We start from the raw sequence: 25,522 nt of genomic DNA on the forward strand, positions 1-25,522 counted from the left end.
CACAGGAACCAGCCTCGGCTGGCCTCTGAAGACGGGCCAGCCCTCTGCGAGTGGTCTTCGCTTCTAAAGAGTCGGCTGCCTCCGTGTCTGCCCACTTAGGTCCAGCCAGCCGATGCAAGGAGGAGCAAGCTGGGAGGGGGCTGAGTGCCAGCAAGGCCAGCCCAGGGTTTCTGCTGCCCCTCCCCAAGGCAGCCCTTTCCCAAAACCAGTAAAGCCCCTTCCGTTTAAGTCAGGCCAGGGTTGGTTTCTGTGGCTGGAAACCAGACACCCCCCCCCCACAACAGCCTGCAGGCAACTCCAGGCATGGCTTTGGCATGTGCAAGACCCTTAGGCTGAAGCCGGGACAAGCTCAGAACCGCTTGGCCATGCAGACGGGCACCAGGCAGCCGAGAGAGCATAGAACATAAACACACAGTCACGGGGACACCTGGGTCCACCCGTTGTCATCGAGGCAGGAGCGGCTTGCTCCACCAGGCAGAGTCTCGCGGATCTGACCCCACGTGGTCGGATGGAATGGGGGTGCGGGCCACAGATGCATCTCACCTCGCCACACAGGTCACTATAACCACGTGTCATAGTGTCAGCTCCGCCCCTGGCAGCCATGCCCCGAGCTGCCTCCAGCTGACCCATGTAACCCTAGGATGCTGGGGACATTGCAGAATGGCACTTGGGAGGCTCCTATTTGCTCTTTCTTGCATCCCTTTGCCAGGGGAAGCCAGACACGCACCCTGTCGTGAGGATGCTGAGCTGCACTGTGGAGAATTCACAGCGGCCTCCTGCCCAGAGCAGCACCACCTCCCGGCTGTGCCAGACAGCCCCTTGGAGGCAAATTTTCAGGAGATGCAGCCCCAGCCAACGTCTCCCCCCCCCCCAATTATTTTTATTTATTTTCTATTTTTTAAAGATTTATTTTTTATTTATTTGAAAGAGAGATAGAGCCAGAGAGAAAGAGTGGTCTTCCATTCCACTGGTTCACTCCCCAGATGACCACAATGGCCAGAGCTGAGCTGATCTGGAGCCAGGAGCCAGGAGCTTCTTCTGGGTCCCCCATGTGGTGCAGGGGCCCAAGGAGTTGGCCCATCTTCTACTGCTTTCCCAGGCCATAGCAAAGAGCTGGATTGGAAGAGGAGCAGCCAGGACTCGAACCGGCACCCATAGGGGATGCCGGCACTCTAGGCTGGGACTTTAACTCACTGCACCATGGTGCCGGCCGCTGTTTATTTTCTGTTTTACTTGAAAGAGAGAAATAGGCAGACAGAGATCTTCCATCCACTGGCTCATTCCTCAAAATCTCAAATGCCTTACAACAGCTGGGGCTGGGCCCCCACCAAAGCCAGGATCCTGGAACTCCTTCCGGTCTTCCGCATGGGTGACAGGGACCCACATCTTGGCACAGTCTGAGCCAGACCTCTCCCTGGCCGAATACTTCCTGAGCCCCCGATGCACAGGAGCTGTGAAGACAAATGTTTGCTGGTTAAAGGTTTTGGGGTCATTCGACACAGAGCAATAGATGAGCTATACATGGGCTTCTGTCTCCGTACGTCCCAGCACCGCAAAAGGCATCCCTTCCCCCACATTTTGGTTTGCGTGTGTTTCCTGGGCTGTCAGAATCAGTCAGTTCAGGAAAAGTCCTGGATTGGTGTTGAGCATAGCTGTTAAGCTGCTGCTTGGGAGTGCCGCACCCTTCCTGGAGTGCCCGGGTTCCAGACCTGGTTCCACTTTTTTTTTTTTTTTTTTTTTTTTTTTTTTTTTGACAGGCAGAGTGGACAGTGAGAGAGAGACAGAGAGAAAGGTCTTCCTTTGCCATTGGTTCACCCTCCAATGGCCGCTGCGGCCGGCGCACCACGCTGATCCGAAGCCAGGAGCCAGGTGCTTCTCCTGGTCTCCCATGAGGTGCAGGGCCCAAGCACTTGGGCCATCCTCCACTGCACTCCCTGGCCACAGCAGAGAGCTGGCCTGGAAGAGGGGCAACCGGGACAGAATCTAGTGCCCCAACCGGGACTAGAACCCGGTGTGCTGGCCCCGCAGGCAGAGGATTAGCCAAGTGAGTCTCGACGCCAGCCGGTTCCACCTCTGATTCCAGCTTCCTGCTTCTGTGCCCTTGCAAACCAGATGGGAAACAGATTGGGTTCTGATCTCTGGTGTTAGCTTGGCCAAGCCCTGACTGTGATGAGCTTTTGGAGAGTGAACCAGGAAATGGAAGATCTCTCTCTCTGTGTCTCTTCTCTCCCCCACCTTTCTGCCTCTCAATAAAAATAAATGTATAAATAAATAAAACTTTAAAAGAAATGTGTACAGGGCCAGCACAGCATAGCAAGTTAAGCCGCTGTCTGTGATGCTGGCATCCCATACTTAGGCCAGTTTGAGTCCCGGCTGCTCCACTTTTCATCCAGCTGCCTGCTGATGCGCCTGGGAAAGCAGCAGAAGATAGCTCAGGTCCTTGAGCCTCTGTGCCCACAGGGGAGACCTGCGTGGAGCTCCAGGCTCCCGGCTTCTGCCTGGACCAGCCCCAACTGTTGTGGCCATTTGGGGAGTGAACCAGCGGATGTAAGATAGATTTCTCTCTCTCTCTCTCTCTCTCTCTCTCTCTCTTTCTCTCTTCCTCCCCCCTCCCCCCACCTTTCAAATAAATAAACCTTTAAAAAATGAAAAAGAAATATGAACCCATGTGAGTCCTGGATAAGAAGGCCCCAAGTGTGCTGGGGGAAGCAGGGTAGCCCTCCTGGGGTCCAGGCTGCGGGAGCTCCGATGGGTAAGGAAGCAGGGTAGCCCTCCTGGGGTCCAGGCTGCGGGAGCTCCGATGGGTAAGGAAGCAGGGTAGCCCTCCTGGGGTCCAGGCTGCGGGAGCTCCGATGGGTAAGGAAGCGTTCTCCTGGAGGGAATTTGTCCTGTTCACCTTATGCAGATACAGGAGTGCATGCTTTGTAGGAACAGGCGGAGTTCTCATCGGTAGTGTGATGTAACGCCCTTGGAGCTCCGAGAACAGGCAGGAAGCAATTCTGGGGAGACAGGAAGGATGGAGAAGGAGATAGAAGCCACAGGAAGTGACACGCGGTGAGCGGGAAGGCACAGGGGAGGGGGAAGAGGCAAGAGAAGGACCTGGTCTCCCCAGTCCTGCCCTGGACAGTCCCTGAGTTCCAGGCCTTCTGGGACTTGCAGCACCAAGGCTCCCCCCCCTCAACCCCAACCTCCTGTCACAGCCACTGCTGGGCTGGGATTTCTGCTGGGGCTGGGGTCCCCTCCTGTGAAGGGACCCTGTTCTGCTGCCTCATATGCACCCAGCAGGAATAGCCGGGGCTCTGGCTGAAGCAGAGCATGGCCCATGTTGGCCCTCGTGGGCCAGTGAGACTGCTGCCAGCCACTGCTGCCTGGGGGCTGCAGACCTGAGGAGACAGGGTCCAGCTGCCCATGAGTGGAACTCTACAGCAGTCCAGCTGACGAGTAAACCCCACAGAGCACTGCACGCGAGGCCCGTGCCACCAAGGGGTGCGGTGCTTGGCACAGGTAGCTTCTGAAATGGACAACACCGCACTTAAGCCTTGTTTATTTTATAAATTTCTCTCGTTTTAAAAAAAAAAGATTTATTTATTTGAAAGGCAGAGTGACAGATAGGAAGAGACAGGAAAAAAAAAAAGAGAGAGAGATCTTATATCTGCTGACAGAGAGAACCCGTATCTGCTCGATCACTCCCCAAATGCCCATGACGGTCTGGACTGTGCAGGCACAAGCCAGGAGCTGGGGATCCAATTCAGGTCTCCATGTGGGCAGCAGGAATTCAACTATTTGAGCCATCACCACCCCCTCCAGGGTGCGCATTGGCAGGAAGCTGGAGTCAGGATCGGAGCCAGCGTCAAACCCAGGCACTCCAGTGGGGCACACAGGCGTCTTCACCACCAGGCTGAACGCCCTGCCCTCCATCCTACTGTGAAGTGCCCTTCTGTGTGTGGCGATATCCCATTGTGGCTTTAATTTTATCCCTAAGGCCGGTGCCGCGGCTCACTAGGCTAATCCTCCGCCTTGCGGCACCGGCACACTGGGTTCTAGTCCCAGTTGAGGCGCCGGATTCTGTCCCGGTTGCCCCTCTTCCAGGCCAGCTCTCTGCTGTGGCCCGGGAGTACAGTGGAGGATAGCCCAAGTGCTTGGGCCCTGCACCCCATGGGAGACCAGGAGAAGCACCTGGTTTCTGGCTTTGGATCAGCGCGATGCGCCGGCCACAGCGCACAGGCCACAGCGGCCATTGGGGGGTGAACCAACGGAAGAGGAAGACCTTTCTCTCTGTCTCTCTCTCTCTCTCACTGTCCACTCTGTCTGTCAAAAAAAAAAAATTGATCCCTAATAACAAACAATGCTAAGCTTCTGTTCAGCCCACATCTTTGTCATCCATGTATCTTCTTTGAAAAAGCACCTGTTCACATCTCTTGCCCAAATTTTTTTTAAGAAGATTATTTATTTGAGAGGTAGAGTTACAGACAAACAGAGGGAGAGACAGAAAGGTCTTCCATCCACTGGTTCACTCCCCAAATGGCCGCAATGGCTGGAGCTGGGCTGATCCGAAGCCATGAGCCAAGAGCTTCCGCCAGGACTTGGCCAGCTTCCCAGACTGCAGCAGAGAGCTGGATTGGAAGAGGAGCAGCCGGGACTAGAACCAGTGCCCACATGGGATGCCGGTGCTGCAGGTGGAGGTTTAGCTCACCATGCCACAGCACCAGGCCCTTTTGCCACAGCACGAGTTGTTTCTCTAGATGTTTTATTGCCTCTTCGACGCCGCCTCCAAGGTCACCTCCTGACACCATGCTGCGTGCTCACTGCTGGCGTAGGGCCTTGAAGTTGGCTCTGCTCCTCTGTTCCTTTCTGTGTCTGCACCAGCTCCACACACTTGGAACAAGGTAAGAGCCCAGGCACCGTGGGGCCCCGAGAGATTGGCTCAATCTACTAGCGATTGCAAGCTTTTTTTTTTTTTTTTTTTTTGAGCAAATGTTTTGTAAAACAGCTTGAGCATGCCCTGTAGAACCAAGGGGAGTGAATGAAAAATTCAGTTTCTCATATTGTGGTTGCGGCATGGCTTTTTCCTGGCTCTTTTCTTGCCTTCTCTGTAGTAGCGGGTAGTAGCTGTCCATCTCTTCAATGACTTACTGTTCCAGGAAAAAGCAGTTGGAAACAATTAAATCGGTGTCTGGACCTGCCAGGGTCATGGGGAGCTGGCTCTGCAAGCCCTGGAATTATTGTTGTACTGTTTCTTGCTCCTTGTGTGGGGAGAAGAAGCCCCAAGTTTTGTCAGTGGGCCTGTAATTTTTTTTTTTTTTTTGACAGGCAGAGTGGACAGTGAGAGAGAGAGACAGAGAGAAAGGTCTTCCTTTGCCGTTGGTTCACCCTCCAATGGCTGCCACAGCCGGTGCGCTGTGGCCAGCCCACCGCACTGATCCGATGGCAGGAGCCAGGTACTTCTCCTGGTCTCCCATGGGGTGCAGGGCCCAAGCACTTGGGCCATCCTCCACTGCACTCCCTGGCCACAATAGAGAGCTGGCCTGGAAGAGGGGCAACCGGGACAGAATCCGGCGCCCCAACCGGGACTAGAACCCGGTGTGCCAGTGCCACAAGGCAGAGGATTAGCCTAGTGAGCCGCGGCGCCGGCCTGGGCCTGTAATTCTAAACGCTTCATGCTAAGGTAGGCGTGGAGTGCCTGGAAACCTAGTTACTGCTCTTGTCATCAAACAGAACTGTCAGGGAAAAGTAAGAAGTCATCTTTTGAGCCTGGGAGGTTGTCATAAACCTCGTGGTTTTAAACTGTGGCGACGGGGCCAGCTTTGCAGCACAGCGGGTGAAGCTTTGAAACTGGCCTCCCCTACCTGAGTGCAGGCTCAAGTCCCAGCTGCTCTGCTTCTGACCAAGCTCCCTGCCAATGCGCCTGGGAAGACAGCAGAAGATGGCCCAAGTGCTCGGTCCCTGCCACCCACATGGGAGACCCGGATGGAGCTCCTGGCTCCTGACTTCAGCCTGGACCAGCCTTGGCTGTTATAGCCATTTCGGGGAGAGAGCCAGCTATTGGAAGACCTCCTTTTCTGTCTTGGCCTTTCAAATACAATAAGCCTTTCAAATAAACTGTGGTGGAATGCACGTAACAAAATTTTGCCATCTCTGCTCAGGCATCACACACACGCAGCTGGCTGTGTAGCCATCATCACCCTCTGCCCCACGGAACTCCCACCCCAGCCCCTGGCTCCCACCACCCTACTCTGCAGCTGTGGCCCTCACGGAAGTGGAGCCGCACGACATAGGTCCCTTCGTGTGTGGCTTATTTCACCCCCTGTGACATCCTTAGGTCCCCTCTCAAGCTAGCAGGTGTCAGAGTAAGTTCCACCGCAGGCATGCACCCTAAATGTGGGTGGACACTGGGGTGCTCCCAGCTCTTGGCTGCCGTGAGAAATTCTGCGCCCAGCACAGCTGCCCTGGGTCTGCAGCGGGGAGCGGAGCTCGGCATGGAACCAGTGTGCCCACAGCGACCGCACCACCTCACGCCCCCTCTCCCTTTCTATCAGATCAGTATTTATTACTAAAAAGGTTTGTTTACGCCGGCGCCGCGGCTCACTAGGCTAATCCTCCGCCTAGCGGCGCCGGCACACCGGGTTCTAGTCCCGGTCGGGGTGCCGGATTCTGTCCCGGTTGCCCCTCTTCCAGGCCAGCTCTCTGCTGTGGCCAGGGAGTGCAGTGGAGGATGGCCCAGGTGCTTGGGCCCTGCACCCCATGGGAGACCAGGAAAAGCACCTGGCTCCTGGCTCCTGCCATCGGATCAGCGCGGTGCGCTGGCCGCAGCGCGCCGGCCGCGGCGGCCATTGGAGGGTGAACCAACGGCAAAGGAAGACCTTTCTCTCTGTCTCTCTCTCTATCCACTCTGCCTGTCCAAAAAAAATAAAAATAAAAAAAAAAAATAAAAAGGTTTGTTTACTTACTTGAACGGCAAAGGGACAGAGAAAGGGATGAGAGAGACAGCTTCCATCCGCTGGTTCACTCCCCAAATCCTGCAACAGCCAAGGGCTGGGCCAGGAAGAAGCCAGGAGCCACTCCCACGTGGGCCATCTTGGGATGCCTTCCCAGTAGCATGAGCAGGGAGCTGGACCGGCAGCGGGGCACCCGGGACTGCCACTCCGCGATGGGATGCCGCGGTTGCAAGCGCTGGCTTAACCAGCTGTGCGTCAAGGCAGGCCTCAGAGGGCAATACTGTGTGGTCCACGCGGCTCCCCTCCATCCCCCTCCTCTCTGGCCTGGTCCAGGAGCGTCCTGACCCCCTGACCCGCCTCGCACCACAGCTGGGACCCCGTTCTGCGCGAGGCTCCCTGCAGTCCAAGAGGTCGCATTTTAGACACCGGAATGCACCGTTCTGCGGGAGCCCCAGACCCTCGATGACCCAGCACAGCGCCTCCCCGCTCCGTAGCCTCCTGTGGACACCATCCGGTCAGGGCCAGGCGCCTTCTCCCCCGCAGGCGGCTCCTGTCCTGGAACCCTGCTCAGCTGCAGCCCACCCTTCGGCCCTCAGCTCAGGGGTCCTCGCTCGGGACCGCACTCCCCCTCAGCCTGGCAGGCAGGGTCTCTCCTCCTGGCTGCGGTTGCCTGCCCGGCAGCGTTTGGGCCCCGGTGCGCCCAGTCGCGCAGGGACCGGCCAGCGCCCGGGTTGTGGGCGCCTCGCACCGATCAGATCTGCCGGTCCCGCCCGGCTGTGGGCTCCACCAGGGCCAGGGGATGCGGGTTTCGCCCACACTCCATAATTATGAAATGAGGGGGCCTGGATAACTTAGCGAGGCACGAGCGGGGCAGAGATGGAGAGAGGCTCGGACCCGGCGCGTTTGTTGAGTGCATGAGCGACCGCAAAGTTTTAGGCAGCGAGGGAGATCGTGAAAGCGAGGCAAGTATTTTGGGATCGCACCATTAGCCCCTCGCTCCGGCGCCCGGGGCCACCGCTTGCGGGCAGGCCGCTTCGGGGCGGTGCCCGCGTCTCGCAGGGCAGGGCGGGCGGGACAGGCGGCGCGGCCCCCGCTGCCCCGAGCCGGCCGGGGCGCCGCGGGCTGGGGGCGGGGCGCGCGCAGGCCCCGCCGGCTCCGCTCCGCTCCGCGCCGCGCCGCCGATCCGGCCCGGGTTTCCGCGCGCGCCGCGCCGGCCTCCCCGCCCCCCGCGCCTCCACCCCGCCGCGGAGCCGCTGGCGCTGCGCGAACATGGCCGAAGTCGGCGAGGACAGCGGCGCCCGCGCCCTGCTGGCGCTGCGCTCGGCGCCCTGCAGCCCCGTGCTGTGCGCCGCGGCCGCCGCCGCCGCCTTCCCCGCCGCCGCCGCCGCCGCGCCCCCGCCCGGGCCGCCGCCCGCCGCGCCGCCGCCGCCGCCGCCGCCGCCGCCCGGGCCGCCGCCCGCCGCGCCCCCGCCCGGGCCGCCGCCGCCGCCGCTGCCGCCGCCGCCGGGCGCGATCGCGGGCCCGGGGCCCGGCGCGGGCGGGGGCGCGGGCGCGGGCGCGGCGCCGGCGCTGGTGGCCGCGGCGGCCGCCTCGGTGCGGCAGAGCCCGGGGCCGGCGCTGGCGCGGCTCGAAGGCCGTGAGTTCGAGTTCCTCATGCGGCAGCCAAGCGTCACCATCGGCCGCAACTCGTCGCAGGGCTCGGTGGACCTGAGCATGGGCCTGTCCAGCTTCATCTCGCGGCGCCACCTGCAGCTCAGCTTCCAGGAGCCGCACTTCTACCTGCGCTGCCTGGGCAAGAACGGGGTCTTCGTGGACGGCGCCTTCCAGCGGCGCGGCGCGCCCGCCCTGCAGCTGCCCAAGCAGTGAGTGCGACCCCCGGCCGCCCCTCGGGTCACCCCCATCGCCGCCCCCGCCGGCCGAGGCCCCCGGGTCGCCGTGTCCGCCCGCGATCCCCGCCGAATCCCGCTACCGCGACCCCTGACGGCCGAGGCCCCCCCCACCCGTCACCCTGACCCCCGCTGGCCGAGCCCCCGCCGGAGGAGACCCTCGGTCACCTTGATCCCCGCCGGCCGAGACCCCCGGTCACTCCCGACCGCTGCCCCTACTGGCCGCTACCGGCCGGGCCAAGGACACCCTGGATCCTGCGGGAAACCCGCCCCTCCCCCGCTGCCCGGCCCCTCCCCTGCCCCTACTCCTACCCTGCCCAGTCTAAGCCTCCAGGGACACCCCTGGACCCCGCTCCCCAACCACCCTCAATCCCTGGGGTGGACGCCAATCCCCGTGGGCCTGAATCCAGGGGACCGTCCCAGCCTGGCCTCCTCCCTGCCGATCTTGGACCCCCTGGCCCCTCTGGACACCTAGGAGGGTGGCTGGGAGGTGCCCAGTCTAAGGGCCATGGGGCGGTGGGGACCCTTGGGGCAGGTCTGCCTAGGGAGGCTCAGCAGGGCGGGAGATGGGTGGCTAGTGTGGAAGGTCTTTCAGCCGGCTGGAGACCCCCGGACACACAGGCGCAGGCAGGCCTGTGGGGTGCCCTGGGTGCCCTTGCTCTCTGCGCCCCGCACCCGCTGCCCGGAGCTGTCCTGACCCTGCAGCTCTGCCGTGGGAGAAAGCCTGAGTAATGGCTCACTTCCTCCGGAGGCACTTTCTTTTTCTGTTTGCTGCTCGCCGCACACCGTGGTCACGTTCGGTTGACGTGGTTCTGCCCCGCGCTTGTCCGTCCAATCGCTCTGTCCTGAGCCAGGGCGGGTTTGCAGGTGATTCCCAGGGCCCAACGTCCGTTTCCGTGAACCCCAGCACCCCCACCTCGCCGGGGCCTCCGCCTGCCCGGTTGTAAATCCGGCAGTGAACAGTTTTCAAGTGCTGCCCTGGAGATGACTCACGCCCGCCTTGGGGTGTGAGAGGGAACGCTTACCTTCATTTTCCAAAGCCAGAAGGTGCGCCCTGCCTCCCGCTCACACAAACCCTGCAGTGGCTCTGCACCCTGTCCTGTTGCCGACACGCTCTTAAATGCGCTAGGGGTGGGGGCTGCCCTGGTGAGACCATGGCAGGGACACGGCTGCCCCTGCACCCGTGCCTCGTGCGCTCCCCTGGAACGGTTCGTGTCCAGGGCCTCCTGCGCCAGCCCGTGGACAGGTACACGCCTAGCCAGGACCCAGCCTCCAGGATCCTGAATGGGACTTTCCCACGAGCGCCGTTTCGGCTCACCGAGTCCCCGGGTCGTGCCCTGAACGTGCCAGCACAAGTCTGTTACCGCTGAAACGTGCTGTTCAAGTTTATACTCCCAAGGAGCTTAGGTTCTTAGTGGGTGCCTCGTGGAGCAGGTGGACCATTCGCACGCACACACGCACACACACCCCTGCTGACTCTGTGCTGCACACGTGCGGCAAGAGCCACTGTGCCCAGCCCGGCTGGCTCTGTTCGACTTCGGCTTTGCCTCTGAACAGCACCGTGTGGGCAGTGATGGGAACCGTACAAGCTCAGGGCAGGTGTGCGGAAGGAAACCCATCGAACGGACGTCCGTGTGTCCCCTCCCTCACACAGATCTGCAAGGTGCACACAGCGTCTTGTAAGAGCGAGGCCAGGGGTCTGGTGCTTAGCACCTTTCCAGTCATCGAGGGCTTGTAATGAATCCGAAGCCAGGGTGCTGCTGTGTGAGTGTTTATCGTGGAGAATGGCTGCGGTTACTTCCTCACGGGCTCTCACGGTTCCCACTGCAGATTTCTCTCGTTGCGATGGGATTTTGTTGCCTTGAGCGGGCGTGTGGGTTCCATGGGCCATGGTCGTCAGAGGCCCTGTGGTTTCGCGTTGTGTTGGTGGCCACCTGTTCCTGAAAACCTTCCCGTTTCGTCCTGAGCCGCCACCTTGCCCACCTCAGGATGGGGCCCCTGGGTGACGCTGGCGTGTGCCGCACTCACGTGGTCACCTCCTTCCTAGGAGAGGCTTCGGAAGCCGCCCCGTTGGGGACTGGAGGCCTGTGCTTCCAGGTGTTCAGTGTTGTTGTTGTTTTCTTAACAGTTGACCTAAGAGGTGTTTATCGTTCTTTATTTTTTATGTATTGAAAGGCAGAGTGACAGGGAGAGACTGAGAGAGATCGTCCGTGTGCTGGTTCATTCCCCAACTGGCCAGGGTTGGGTCAGGACGAAGCCGACAGCCCAGGACTCTGATTCTGGGCCATTTGCTGCTTTTCCAGGCACATCAGAGGGGACCTGGATTGGAAGCGGGACTGCGACTCAGGTGCTGCGATGTGGGACGTGAGCCCGGCAGTCGGCAGCTCACCCACTGTGCTACAACGCCAGCCCCGGCGTGTCCGATTATCAGTAGGAAAACGGGGCTCGGGCGTAGCTGAGATAGCTGGTTCCTGTGCTGCCTGTGGGCTACTGAGGGCTCCAGTCTCAGAGGAGCCTGGGGCAGAGGGGAGCGTGCCGCGTCCAGGGTCAGGGTTTGCTTCACTGCGCACTGGGCGCTTCCCGAGCGTGAGCGCCGAGCCCAGGCTGAGAGGTTAGCGTCTTCGGGCATCTCTGATGGGTGTGGGAGCTGGCTGTGCACAGCACCTGTGTGGTGTCTGTTGAATGAACAAATCAATGATCCAGTGAGTTTGCAGCTAGAGGAACCGTGTGTGTGTGTGTGTGTGTGTGTGTGTGTGTGTGTGTGTGTGATGTAGCTTGGTTTCCTGGGCCAGAGGAGAGGTCGCCCCCAACGCCACACCACCCTCCAAGCCCCCCCTGGTAGTGAGCAGGAGTTCTTGCGTGAAGGCAGGACACTGTGGGGAGGAGCGTCAGAGGCTAACACGTGTGGGCGTCCCGTTCTTCCCCTTCTGTGTGCTCCAAGTTGCCTGCGAGGAGCGTGGCTCCTTTGGGTTACAGGACACTCCAAGGAAGAGCAGAGCCACGCTCGCCTGCCCGCGCCCAGTCCCGCCCAACCACTGGGAATCACAGATGTGAATAGTTAGTAAACTCTTGAGAGATAAGACTTCTTTGTCAAAAAGTTAACCACAGTGTCATTATCACAGCTGAAAAACGAATCGTGATTTGTTGCCGTCGGCGCGGGCATCGCCCTGGCTTTTGCTCACGTTTATTTGAGTCCAGAGCCCACGCATGCCCCCACATCAGGCTGGCTGAGGTGCTCGTCTGTCTCTTGTCTGCCGCGGGCTCCCCCCACCCCCTTTTTTCTTGCTGCAGTTCATTCATTCATTGGAGAAACCGGGCTGTTGGTCCCACGTGGGCTCCCAGAGATTGGGTCCCCGGGCATCGGTCTCCCGTGTCCGCCTCCCCGCATCGTCATTCCTGTAAATAGGCTGTTGGATCCGGGATTTGATCAGACTGCTGTTTTTTGTTTTTGTTTTTGTTTTTTTCTTTTTACCGAAACTGCCTGCTAGTTCGTGCCTGCTCCCATCGGGAAGCAGAAAGCCCGCTGGCTTGGTCGTGTCCCGTGCTGCTGTCCCCTCTGGCTGCCAGCGACAGGTCCCGGGTGGCTGGCACGCCCCACCTTCGGAAAGGCTGCTGTCAGTGGCGGGTGTCGTGAGTGACAGCTTCCGCCCGTGGCAGGTGGAGTTGGGAATGGTAACCACCCCCCACCACACACGCACTCACAGCCCCCCACACACACTCACTGCCCCCCGACAGGCTCACTGCCCACATGGCTGTCAGGCCTGATGGAAACACGCGTGTCCCCTTGCTGTTTCCATCTGGTCTCGTGAGACTGTGGTGTTCGTTATGAACCATCCTGGAGCTAGTGATCAGACTGACATTGCTTTCTGAATCATTTGGGAAGCACACGGGACTGGGTGAAGCCCGCGGGGCCGTGCCCAGTGCCCCAGTGCCTGCTCTGGGGGGTGGTCAAGGCCTTTCCCCCTGCAGCTCCCCCACCCTGGCACCCCCCCCTTCCCAGGGGAGCCGCTGGGTCATGGCTTGTTGGGGGATTGGGATTGCCGAGCTGGGTTTTGCCTGGGATGAGAGAGAACTCCAGGTGAGCCTCGTTCCTGCGGGGAAAACTCTACCCAGGTGAGGTTGGGTCTTTTCCCCACCCGGTAGGGCAGCCACTGCCCTGGTAAGATGGAAAGGCTGGGGTTAGGGGCGGGTCAGTCTGTTTGTGTCCCAGAGGGCAGCTGGAGGGCAGCTTACGCCACCCTGCAGGGGACAAGGTGGTCACTGGGCCTGACCCCCTGAGAGCCTGTCCTGGGCACCCTGGGGCTGGAGGTGACAGACGCAGGTGAAAGATCTCGCGCAAGCCGAAGTTTTCCCACTGGAGCCTGTGTGGGATGGGAGCCTGCGGCTGGGAGCGCGTGGGGAGCGGCTGGGCACAGAGGACGCCTGGGCCAGTCCTGTCCGGACAGGAGGGCCGCTCCGACGGGAGGCTCTCTCCTGGCTTCTTGCTGGTTGGCTCTGTATGTCACGGGTGTCAGTTCCAACTCAGACTGTCTTCTTGTTGGAGACTGACTTTAGAAAGGTTCGTGGCAGTGCAGCAAATTGGGAGCCGGGACGTCGTGAGGATCCAGTTCACGGCGAGTGTTGTGGGCTTACCACCATTCTAGACAAATTACATAGAATGAAGAAAGTCGGTCCGTGAGAAGCGTTGCTCTCCGTGCAGTCTCTGCTGAGCCAAATCCAGGAGGGTGAGAAAGCCCGTGTCCTTCGGGTGAGGGGCAGGGCCGTGCAGAACGCAGCGTCTTAATGGTGTTCCTGTCCAACACTTTGGAAAAATACACAGCTTTGTTTGAAATTATGTGCCGAAATGCGGCTACAGCATTTGATTCGGAGACAGAGTAATTTACTATTTGCTGTTTTTGCATCTTGCAACTGTCAGGGGATAAACTTGTTAAATTAATGACAACTCACATTGCAGTCTGCCTCATTTCCATAATTACTCTACATTTACAGCATTTCATATTAAAATGAGAGGATTATATAAAATGCCTTCACTTTGATTTCCTGGAAATGGGCCTTCCGTCACGACTCCTTCACGATATTGTAGTTAATTTTCATTGCGACCATCACTTTTCATGAGTTTCTAGTTTCCTGGTAAAATGTTGCTGGTTAATTAAAAAGCGAGTGGCGTGGAGTGTGTGCGGACGGACGCAGCTCCGCAGTTTGTGCAGGAGACAGGAGGCCAGTCGGCACTGCCAGGAGTGTGCGGGCCAGGCCGGGCCCCCGTGGGTGGCCTCCCTCAGGGCCGCTGCGCGTGGACAGGCCAGCCCCATGCTGGCAGACATGTGGCTTTTCTCCCTGGAGTGACTCCCAGCGGGCAGAGCGTATCAGTAGATGTACAGAATGGATGTGGGTATCTTACCTGTGATTTTTAAAAACATTGTTTGAAAGGTAGAGGGACAGAGGGAGAGGCAGAGAGAGATTTCCCATGCGCTGGTTGGCTCCCCAAATGGCGGCAACAGCTGGGGCTAGGCCAGGCCGAAGCCAGGAGACCGAGTTCCACCTGTTGGTGACAGGGACTACTCAAGCACTTGGGCCATCCTCTGTTGCCTTCCCAGGTGCGTTAGCAGGGAGCTGGATTGGAAGCAGAGTAGCGAGGACTGGCACCAGCGCTGTGCTGTGGAAGCGAGGTGTCTGAGCCGTGCCGTGACGCTATGCCAGCCCTCCGTGTGCCCTGCCGCAGCCATCGCAACATGTTTGCGCTGGCTGAGAGAGGGGTGACTGTTCTCCTGCTCAGGACCCTGCCCCCTGGGAGCCACGCTAAGTGCCAGAGGGTGCGGTTCCCTTTGGGGCAGCACTGCCTCTGGACTTCCCTTTGTCTATACTGCCAATTCTCCGATTTTTTGGTTTCAGGGCCCTCTTTTATCCTTACACATTACTGGGGACCCCAAAGTGCTTTGATTTATGTGGGATACATCTGTTGGCTTTTACCTTATTAGCAATTAAAACTGAGAGATGTAGTATAGATATATGTTTATTTATATATGTACATATATACACACTGGTCTCAAAAATAGCACTAGTAAGCCTACTTGAAAAATAACTGCTTTTTGTAAAGAAGATATTTCTCACAACAAAAATAATTTAAGGTAAGAGTATTTCTTAAAATATGAAACTGTTCGTCTCTGGCTTCTGCCGTCGTGGCTGCGGGCTGATCGGCTGTGCCCCTCCTGCACTGGCTCCCACATCAGTGAGGGCAGCAGCGAAGCCGCAGCGTGGGATCCAGCCCTGCCTCGCGGGCTCTCTCGCGATCTGTCGCGCTGAAGCCCACGGCTGCGTCCTGCCAAGCGACATCCCACCTCGGCCGTCGGGACACCCAGAGATGTCTGCCGCACCCACGGGTTAAAGATTTATTTTTTATTTGAAAGGCAGAGTCACAGGGAGAGACAGAGAGACAGAGACAGAGACAGAGAGAGAGAGAATCTTCCATTCACTGGTTTACTCCCTAAATGGCCGCAACAGAGTCAATTGCTGAGAAAGGGGTAACTGTTCTCCCCGCTCAGGACCCTGCCCCTGTGGCTCTTGAGTTTCCTGGGAGCCATGCTGGTCTGCAGCCAGGAGCTTCTTCCGGGTCTCCCATGGGGGTGCAGCGGCCCAAACACTTGGGCCAGTCTGTGCTGCTTTTCCCAGCAGGGATCTGGATCAGAAGTTGAGCGGCCAGGACTTGAACTGGCAGTCATAGGTGATGCTGGCGTTACAGGCAGCAGTGTAACGTGCTGGGCCACAGCACCGGCCCTGACACAGCATATTTTTTAAAAAAGATTTATTTATCTGAAAAAGGCAGAGAGGCAGTGAGAGAAGAGACAGAAAGAGAGATCTTCTGGTTCCCTGCAGAAATGGCCGAAATGGCCGGTGCTGGACCAGGCCACAGCCAGGAGCCGGGAACTGTATCCCAGCCTTCCACATCAGTGACAGGGCCCCAAGCACTTGGGCCATCTTCCCTGCTTTCCCAGTGCAACAGCAAGGAGCTGAATCGGAAGCAGATTAGCTGGGGCTTGAACCAGACTCTGAAATGAGGCTGCTGGTGCACTTTGGCTCAACCCACTGCACCACAGCGCCAGCCCCAGCATGCTCTGTAAAGACTGTTTTAGGGCAGTTTAGGTTCACAGCAAAAGCATATTTTTAAAGACTTGTTTGTTTATTTGAAAGGCAAAGTGACAGAGAGAGAGAGAGAGAGATTTTCCATTCTCTGGTTCACCCCCCAAATGGCCACAACAGGTAGGGCTAGGCCAGGCTGAAGCCAGGGGCAGGAACCCTCTCCAGGTCTCCCACATGGATGGCAGGGGCCCAAGGACATGGGCCATCGTTGGCTGCTTTCCAGGGTGAGCACTGTCAGGGAGCGGGATCAGCAGTGCAGGCGACACTGGATCTCAGATGCTCTCTCTGATGGGGAATGCAGATGTCCCAAGTTACTGCCTAACCTGCTGTACCATAATACCTGGCCCCATAATTTTACAGAAATTATTTGTAAATGTTTATTTTATTTATTTGAAAGAGTTACAGAGAGGTAGCGGGAGAGGGAGAGAGATCTTCTATCCACTGGTTCACTCCCCAAATGGCTGAAACAGCCAGAGCTAAGCTGATCCGAAGCCAGGAGCCAGGAGCTTCTTCTAGGTCTCCCGTGTAGTGCAGGGCCCAAGGACTTGGGCCATCTTCCACTGCTTTCCCAGGCCACAGCAGAGGGCTGGATCAGAAATGGAGCAGCCGGGACTTGAACCAATACCCATATGGGATGCCGGCACTGCAGGCCAGGACTTTAACCCACTGCACCACAGCGCTGGCCCTGAGTTTTTACAGAAATTTAAAAATTAATTTAACCATTTCCCTTGTTAGTAACTTGTGACAAAATTTGGCTAAGTTTAGTGTATTTGGGTCTTGACTCTGCCACCATTCGTCGTGTCAGTTACTACGTCTCTTTCCCTTCCCGTGAGCAGGTGGGGTCCTGTGGGCCACCTCCGTCCTGGCTGCACGTGAGTGGCAGCAGCAGGTACAGGCAGGTGCAGGCCTACCTGGGGAGGCCAGGCTCACTCAGGTCATTGTGTGGACATCTGAGAGCAATGTCAGCCGCAGTGTGGTGGGTGCTTCACATGTATTTATTTTATGTATTTAACTGAGAGGCAGAGTGACAGAAGGGGAGAGAAGGAGAGGGAAAAAGATCTTGTACCCACTGGTTCACTCCCCAAACGCCTGCAGTGGCCAGGCTGAGCCAGGCCTAGCCAGGCGCCACATCCAGGCCTCCCACGTGGGTGCCTTAGCCCCGCGCACCGCCCGCCACCACCACACACGGGGCACAGCTCTCACGGGAGCGTCCGCCGTCAGGATTTCTCACGACACTTTTCCAGGTTCACTTTCTAAACAAGTGTGCCTCTCGTGATGAACGTGTAAGTTCACTTTTTCTTCCGCTCCGTGGGGAGGGGCGTGCGCGTGCGCAGCGTGCCTGGCAAGCCTGTGCTGGAACCAGGAGGTGGGGCCCGGCAAGCAGGCGAAACCCGACACCGCGAGCCAGGATGCAGGCGGTGGGACCTGGCTGGGGGCTGCCACCCAGCCTGGGCTGGGAAGGGGTGGGGGGATGAGACTCCCGGGACCCCAGCGCCCCTGTGTCCTGCAGCACGTGCCTTCCCACACGGGCCCAGCAGGCTGCCCATGGCCAGACCTCCGCAGGGGCACTTGCTTGCAAGTGTGGCCCCTATGGCTGAAGAACGCAATTTTAAATTCAGCTTCAGTTTTCAGGTGATGCTGACAAGGCCACGTGTGTGGTGTCCCCTGCTACACTGGGATCTACTGGTCCCAGGCTGTGGGGCGTGGCTAGGCCTCAGCCCACCTCTGCCAATGAGAGGTACCTCGTGGACTCTCCCTGGGTCCCAGGGTAGGTACCCTGGGGCTGACCTGGCTCCCACACCTTGCAGCCAGGAGGGACCGCCTGTCTTGGCTGCTGGCAGTGAGCTACAGAGGAGACTCCCTTTCTCCACTCCATTGCCAGCCTCTCACTCGCTGATTTTATTTATTTGTTTGAAAGTCAGAGTTACAGAAAGAGAAAGAGAGCTCTTCCATCCGCTGGTTTACTCCATGGATGTCTGCAACAGCCAGGGCTGGGCCAGGCGGGAGCCAGGAGCCAGGAGCTTCATCCGGGTCTCCCATGTGGGCCCAGAGGTCTCAGGACTGGGGCCATCTTCCACTGCTTTCCCAGGCACATTAGCAGGGAGCTGGATCAGAAGTGGAGCAGCTGGGACTGGAACAGGCACTGTGGCTTTACCCAGGGAGCCTCAGTGTCGGCTCCGCCCATGTCCTGGGGCCAGAGCACCCCAGAGAGCAGAGGCACACTGCTGGTGTAGGGGAACTGTAGAGCGTTTTCTGGACGTGCTGGTCATTGACAGGTAAGCCGAGTCCAGCTGCTGTGTTGGAGTTTGATTTGTACCCTGCAGACGTCCAACTTCCTGTGTCAACAGGTGGGCGCCACACGCGTCTGCCAGTCTCGGCTGCATGCTTTGGATGGGTGTCCACAGCGCCTTGCCTGGAGCCTGCAGGGCCTGCCGTGGCAGCCGGGCACTGAGCGTCGGGGTGAGCACTGGGCGTGGCCAGGCTCCCCAGGCAGCCTCACGCCGAGGGCCTCCCCTGTGACCCGCACACTTGGTGACACCGCAGCCTATACACGTTTCTGATGGGGGGGGGGGTGGCTCCCAGCCGCCGGTGATGCCGGCATCTTCTGGAGGCTGCTCCAGCTCGCAGGCTCTGCACCTGCGGGCAGGGGAGGGCTGCAGGCGACAGAGGCCGGGCCAGGGGCCCCCGGGCACTGCCAGCAAAGGTGGTGCCCAGGTTTGCTGAACACCCACCAGGATGAGGACGCTTTGGGTCAGCGTCAGCGTCCTGTGGACCAAGCCCTCCGGCTGTGAATAAAGTTTTATGGGGACACAGCAGGCCAGCTTGTTTCTGTGCCGTTGTCTGCCTACCGTGTGGCCGTGACTGCAGCGCCCGGGGCCGTGCGTCTTGCTGAGTTTCCCTGGCGCCATGTGTCACTGGTCTTCTGGTCCTGCTCACCCCTAGAGGCCTGCTCATTTGTTCCTGGGATACGAATGGGAACATCGTCCTTATTTCTTAAAGGGCTGGCGTTTGCCTGCCTGCGTGTGTTTCCTCAGTATGGGTTTTAGAATACTAGATTTTACCTTTTGCACTTTGAAAAAACATCCAGCTTCCAGAAGAGCTGCAGGTGTGGTGCCGATGGCCGCTGTGCGTGGGCGTTCAGAGGCGTGCTGTGGGGGCCCCTCCGTCCTCAGTGCCACAGTGTGTGCTCCATCACCGTGTCCTCATTACACGTCAATGCGACACTGCCGCCTGCTGTGCAGTCCCTGTACCCATTTCCTCTTCTGTCCCCACAACGTCCCCGGTGGCCGCACGTCCCTGGCGCGGGACCCAGCCCAGCAGGCAGACCCCCCTCGTGTCGCCCTGTGGCCTCGGCCTCCTCCCCCTGGGCTCCTGGCCTGCCCGGCTGTGCCCTCATCGACACTGGTATTTTTAGGCAAAAATGGGATTATTTTGTAGGAAACCTCTCGATGTAGATTTGTCTGACTTAAGCATTTTTAGCTGAAATAGGCTAGCTAAGGGGACGTGTGTGTCCTCAGGGTGTCACATGGGGACGCAGGGTTCGCATCTACCGGGCGACTTCTGACCCGGTGGCTGCAGGAGCCCTCTGCTTCCCAAACATTCTGAGCTCAATATAGCCGGAGTGTTCATTTTGTATCTCCTCCTGCTTCCTGTTCCTAGCAACAGTGTTTCCAGTATGCCCTTGCTTCCCCATGGTGGTTACTGTGTCTTCTTTCCCCTGTACTGTGTATCTCCTTTGCTTTGAGTCTGGAATGAAAGACCTGGTGTCTTCCCTGTCCCTGGGTGCCCCGGGCAGGTGACCTCGCCTTCAGGTTCCTGTGGTGTGTGACCAGGTGTGGCACGCTCCCTGCCGGGCAGGTGGCGAGGAGAATCCTGGCGGCAGACCCCACCTCCCGCACCCTCCTTGTCCGTGCTCTGCTGTGCTCACCCTGGACAGCTGCCTGCTGGAGGCGAGGCTGGTGCCAGCCGAGGGAAAGCGAGGTGCCTTGAGTCGATCACGGTGGGGTGGACTGGCCCTGCCTGCCCCAGCCATCCCGGCAGAGGCGGCCAGCCCTGACCAGGGGGTCCTGCACCCCCCCCCCGGGGGGGTGTCCATTCTTGCACTGGCTGCAGGACAGGCTTGTTCCCTGCTCCGTGCTGGCTCTGCAGGTTGTCAGATCAGAGTGAACAGGAGCGTGTTGTTCTCTTGTGTTTTTCTGGCTGCTTGTTCAGAACACGGGGGCCAAAGTCTAGCAGGTTTGAAGAGACAAACTCAGACTTCCTCTTGCTCGCGTTGTAGTAACCTCAGCAGGGTGCACAGAGTGGCTGACACTGAGGGAGGCTGTTGTGGGCTGGGAAGATAGGGGTGTGCTGAGTTGGCCAACTCCATACTCTGTGTGGTAGGGCACTTCGTGAAGGAGAGGTTGTGAGTTGGAGAAGGAACCACAGAATTGATTAATAGTTCGAATGTCCTCTAACACATTTTAGAAATACAGAAAAGGGGTAGGTGTTGAGTCTAGTGGGTCGGACACCTGCCTCTCACACTGTGCAGTGCCCGGGTTTCGTTGCGTGCTCATCCCTCTGCCTGCGCTTCCTGCTAGTGTAGACCCTGGGAGGCCAGAGGTGACTCAAGTGATTGGGTTTCTGCCACCCATGTGGGAGACTGGGATTGAGTTTCTGGCCCCCCGTTTTAGCCATTGGCCATTCCAGACATCTGGGAGAACCTCATTTCTCTCTCTCTTTCATTGCCTCTCAAATAAAATTTAAAAACATTTTTTAATACAGAAAAGTACAAAAGAAAATAAGCATTGGGTGTGTGCTAAGAACTGACACTCATTCACTTTTTTTTTAAAGATTTATTTATTAATTTGAAAGGCGGAGTTTACAGAGAGAAGCAAGAGACTGAGAGAAAGATTTTCCACCCACTGGTTCACTCCCCAAATGGCCACAATGGTTGGGGCTGGGCTGGTCCAAAGCCAGAGCCAGGAGCTTCTTCTGGGTCTCCACGTGGGTGCAGGGACCTATGGACTTGGGCCATCTTCTGCTGCATTCCCAGGCCATAGCAGGGAGCTGGATCAGAAAGGGAGCAGTCAATATTCAAACTGGTGCCCATAAAGGGTGCCAGCACTGCAGGTGGTGGCTTTAACTGCTATGCCCCGTGTTCACTTTTTGTCATTTTTTTTAAAGATTTATTTATTTGAAAGTCAAAGTTACACAGAGAGAGGAGAGGCAGAGAGAGAGAGAGGTCTTCTGTCTGCTGGTTCACTCCCCAATTGGCCGCAATAGCCGGAGCTGTGCAGACCCAAAGCCAGGAGCCAGGAGCTTCTTCCTGGTCTCCCATGCAAGTGCAGGGGCCCAAGGACTTGGGCCATCCTCTACCGCTTTCCCAGGCCACAACAGAGAGCTGGATTGAAAGTGGAGTAGCCGGGACTTGAACTGGTGCCCATATGGGATGCTGGCCCTGCAAGCGCTGGCCCCTTTTTGTCATTTTTTTTTCCAAGCCTTTCTCTCTCTCTCTCTCTCTCTCTCTCTCTCTCTCTTTTTTTTTTTTTTTTTTTTTTTGACAGAGTGGACAGAGAGAGAAAGGTCTTCCTTTACCGTTGGTTCACTCTCCAATGGCCGCTGCAGCCGGTGCACCGCGCTGATCCGAAGCCAGGAGCCAGGTACTTCTGGTCTCCCATGGGGTGCAGGGCCCAAGCACTTGGGCCATCCTCCACTGCACTCCTGGGCCACAGCAGAGAGCTGGCCTGGAAGAGGGGCAACCGGGACAGAATCCGGCACCCTGACCGGGACTAGAACACAGGCGGAGGATTAGCCTAGTGAGCCACAGCGCCAGCCTCAAGCCCTTCTTAAATAAGAGAACGGGGGAGGCCTGCGTCCTGTATTGGCGTTGCCTGCGTTTGAGTCCTCCACTCTGGATTCCAGCTCCCTACTAATGCGGATCCTGGGAGGCTGCAGGTGATGGCCCAGGTACTTGGGTTCCTGCCACCCGAGTAGGAGATCAAGATAGAGCTCCTGGCTCCTGGCTTCAGCCTGGCCCAGCCCTGGCTGTTGCAGCCATTTGGGGATTGAACCAAGGCACAGATGTCTCTTCCCCCACCCGCTGCCTTTCAGATAAATCAAAGTAACTAAGTAACAACTTTCAGGGACTAGGTGAATAAGAGAGCAGCTGGTGGAGGGTGAGGTTGAAGCCGCCCACCCCCTCCAGGGCAGCTGCTGCAGAGCCCCACCCCTTTGCACACAGGTGTCAGAGGACTCCATGCCGTGTAGGAATTTTTTTTTTTTTTTTAAGATTTATTTATGGGACCGGCACTGTGATATAGCGGGTAAATCCCCCGGCCTGTTGTGCCAGCATCCCATATGGGCTTCAGTTCGAGTCCTGGCTGCTCCACTTCCGATCTGGCTCTCTGCTATGGCCTGGGAAAGCAATGGAGTCCTTGGACCCCTGCACCCATGTGGGAGACTGGGAGGAAGTTCCTTGCTCCCGGCTTTGGATCGGTGCCGCTCTGGCCATCTGGGGAGTGAGCCAGCGGATGGAAGATCTCTCTCTGTCTGCCTCTGCTTCTGTAACTCTGCCTTTCAAATCTTTTAAAATTTAAATTTAAATTCAAGTTTATTTGAAAGAGTTACAGAGAGGCAGAGGGAGGGAGGGAGAGAGGGAGGGAGGGAGGGACAAAGAGAGAGGGAGAGAGAGGGAGGGAGGGACAGAGGGAGAGAGGGAGGGACAGAGATAGATCCATCCCTTCCATCTGCTGGTTCCCTCCCCAGATGGCTGCTTTGACCGGTGCTAGACCAGGCGCCAAAGCCAGGAGTTAGGAGCTTCTTGTGGCTCTCCCATGTGGGTGTGGAGACCCAGGCACTTGGGCCATTTTCCTCTGCTTTCCCAGGCCATTAGTAGGGAACCGAATCGGAAGTGGAGCAGCCGGGTCTCAAACCGGTGCCCCTATGGGATGCCGGCATCACGGGCGTTGGCTTTCCCCGCCCATTGTGCAGGTTTTTAAGTTTACCTAAGTGATGTCCTACAGGCTCTCTGCACTGTTTGTATTTTCCGCTTCTCCCGAAAGGTTGATTCACAGGTGGCCCTGTCTGCATGGGGCCGGCCACTGTTGCCCCCAGGCTTGGGCTTTGGCCCCTCGAGGCCTCCGGTGGCCTTGCAGCCTGCCTGGGGCCTCGCTCTTCTCTCTCAGCTCCTGTTTCAGTGGCTCTCTGCTCCTGGGGCTGCCACACGGGCCTGAACCACTGCCCTGTGCTGGGCCAGCTCCGGGCTCCGTGGTGCCCACGGCTGCCCTCCACTCACCTCTCCTGAGTGAGCCTGCCTCTGGTGGCCTTGGCTGCACCCGTGCTGGAAGTAGGGCCTCAGTGCCCTCAGTCCGGCTGCCTTGATTGGCGGGTGAGTCTGGCCATGTGTTGAGTGGTAGGCCAGGCCATGAAAGGCAGGACTGGCTCCTCATGTATCCCAGGGTGGGGGGTGGGGGTGGGGGGATGGTGGGGGGTGGGGGTGAGGGCTTCCTGAGGAAGCCATGTCTTTGCCAAGGTGAGAGTCTCCAGCCGGAGCTGGTGCCCACAGGGGTGAGGGAGCCCCCAGGTGGGGGGATGCCCCTCAGGAGTGCCGCCCAGGGCATTGTGGGGCCTGGTCTCGGGGCTGCACCCAGCACAGGCCCGGCTCCTGGAGCTCCTCTCCAGAGGGCCTTCCTTGCTGGGCGGGAGAGGAGGAGAGTGTGTGAGAGGTATGGTGCCTGGCAGCCAGGTTGGGCTTTTCTCAGCTTAGAGTTGGGGGCAGTTTTACGATCGATGGCAAAACTCAGCGCTGGAGTATTGAAGCCAGGATGCTTCAGGCAGGGGAGCGGCGCTCTGCGAAATCCGCACCACGGAGCCCAGCGTGCCAGTGACTTCATCTGGGGAGGGCTAAACGAGCGTGCACTCGCTTAACCTGAGCCCGTGGAGGCTGACTAGGCCACTCCTTAAACACAGGGAACCCAATGCCGTAGGGAAACGGGTGCGCGCCAGCACCTGGGAAGTGGCCGCTGCTGGCTTCGCAAGGTCCTCAGACCCTCTGCTCTGGGGCTTTTGCTACCAGCAGCACTCGATGCATCTTGCATGAAGGGTTTGCGAGTACCTGTGTCACCCCATTTCACAGTGACAGCTGCGGCCCAGAGGCAGCAGATACAAGTGGGATGGGGGCTGTGCGGCGCCACAGCAGAGTGAGTGCACAGCTCCTCCCTGGGGTCTCATGGCTGGCTGTAAAGTGAGAGAGGCCGGAAGAAGCCTGCCTGAGTCCCAAGAGTGCTGAGGGTGCCCAGGGCCGTGTGACTACGCTCCCTGCCCTCCGCCCTCCCAGCCCTGCGCCCGGTGCCTGCTGCACCCACCTGGAGACGCCCCCTTCCCCTGCGCCCAAAGGCATCCTGGCTGGCTGTCGGGCTGCTGTCGGCTTCCCTTCTCCCCGTTCCTGAGTTGGTTTAGGAGGTGACTGTCGTCGGCTCTTTGAAGTGCCAGTAAGAGTTGTCAAGGATGGTAGCGAGCAGCTCACCCAAGGGTGCCCTTTGGTCAGGTGCTGCAGGTGGCCGGGGCGGGGCGAGCAGGAGCCGGAGCCTCAGAGCTGTCTCCTGCGCCTCCTTCCCTACATGTCCGTCCTGCCGTCCACCACTCCTGGTGCTTTGTCGCCTTCCTCCTGCCCCCAACGTGGTCCTGGGCCAGGAGCCCTTTGTCTCCCGTGCCGGCTGCCACTGGAGCCTCCCAGCTTCCTCCCCGTCTTTTTTCATTAAGTCCACGTGCACTTGGCCATCTCTCTGTGCACAACCTCTGCTATGCCGCCCCTCCTCCCTTCCCCCAGTCCATTCACGGTGTCCACATCTGGGTCTTGCCTTCCCACACCACGCCAGTCTGGGTGCATACTTCCCATTAGTTTCAGTGTTCATGCACTTACGTGAAAACCCTTGGGTCGGCCCCAGAGCCCGAGAGCCGTTTTGGCCATCTGCCTGCCCCCTCGGCCGCCCCGGCACCACGCACGCACAGAGCCCCACGCCTGTCACTCCCTCAGCACCCAGCCTGGGCGCTCCTCAGGACCATGAGTGTAGCTTAGGATTTTGTTCATTTTTCTTATTTTAAATCCATTCTAAAGTTTTTGCTTATTTTTATTTACTAGAAAGAGAGTGGCAGAGACAGAGGTCTTCCACCCTCTGGTTTACTCCGCAGATACCAACAGCAGCCATGCCTGCGCCAGGCAGAGCCGGGGACCCCATGTGGCTCTCCAGCACGGTGGCAGGGACCCAAGTCCTTGAGCCATCGCCTGTGCCTCCCAGGATGTGCACTCGCAGGAAGCGGGGCCACGAGAGGAGCTGGGACCCTACCCCAGGCGCTCTGACACGGGACACAGGTGTCCCCAGTGGCTTCTTCACCCTTGCACCCAGCACCCACCCCGGTCGTGTGCGTCTCGTGTGATGTGTCTGCCTGCCCGCCAGCTCCTCCCCTCTCCCCTTCCTGTCCGTTAATGGAGCAGTTTGTGGACGTCAGGGCTGCGTGTGGAAAGGGTCCTGTGATTGTTTCTAGGTGTCCTTTGGGGTCCTCTTCCCTGCTGGACGAGCGATAGAC

General features: G+C 58.5%; 1 protein-coding gene and 1 long non-coding RNA gene across 2 annotated transcripts in view; one reads left to right on the forward strand and one right to left on the reverse strand.

The window, feature by feature from the left end:
* Window positions 1-877: 877 nt before the first annotated feature.
* On the reverse strand, window positions 878-7,999 carry LOC127488657 (uncharacterized). Its single transcript, XR_007916418.2, has 3 exons — window positions 6,948-7,999; window positions 2,897-2,999; window positions 878-1,451 (listed from the first exon to the last, which is right to left on the reverse strand). It is a non-coding gene; the product is annotated as an uncharacterized lncRNA (long non-coding RNA).
* A 168-nt stretch (window positions 8,000-8,167) lies between these two features.
* The window catches only part of FOXK1 (forkhead box K1), a 52,685-nt gene continuing 35,330 nt past the window's right edge, over window positions 8,168-25,522 (forward strand). The window contains exon 1 of the mRNA XM_002723065.5: window positions 8,168-8,797. Coding sequence (XP_002723111.3) covers window positions 8,205-8,797 — 593 coding nt within the window. The 5' untranslated portion in view covers window positions 8,168-8,204. The remainder of the gene's footprint in view (window positions 8,798-25,522) is intronic.

Source organism: Oryctolagus cuniculus, chromosome 19, assembly GCF_964237555.1.
Source record: "Oryctolagus cuniculus chromosome 19, mOryCun1.1, whole genome shotgun sequence".
Lineage (NCBI taxonomy): Eukaryota > Metazoa > Chordata > Mammalia > Lagomorpha > Leporidae > Oryctolagus > Oryctolagus cuniculus.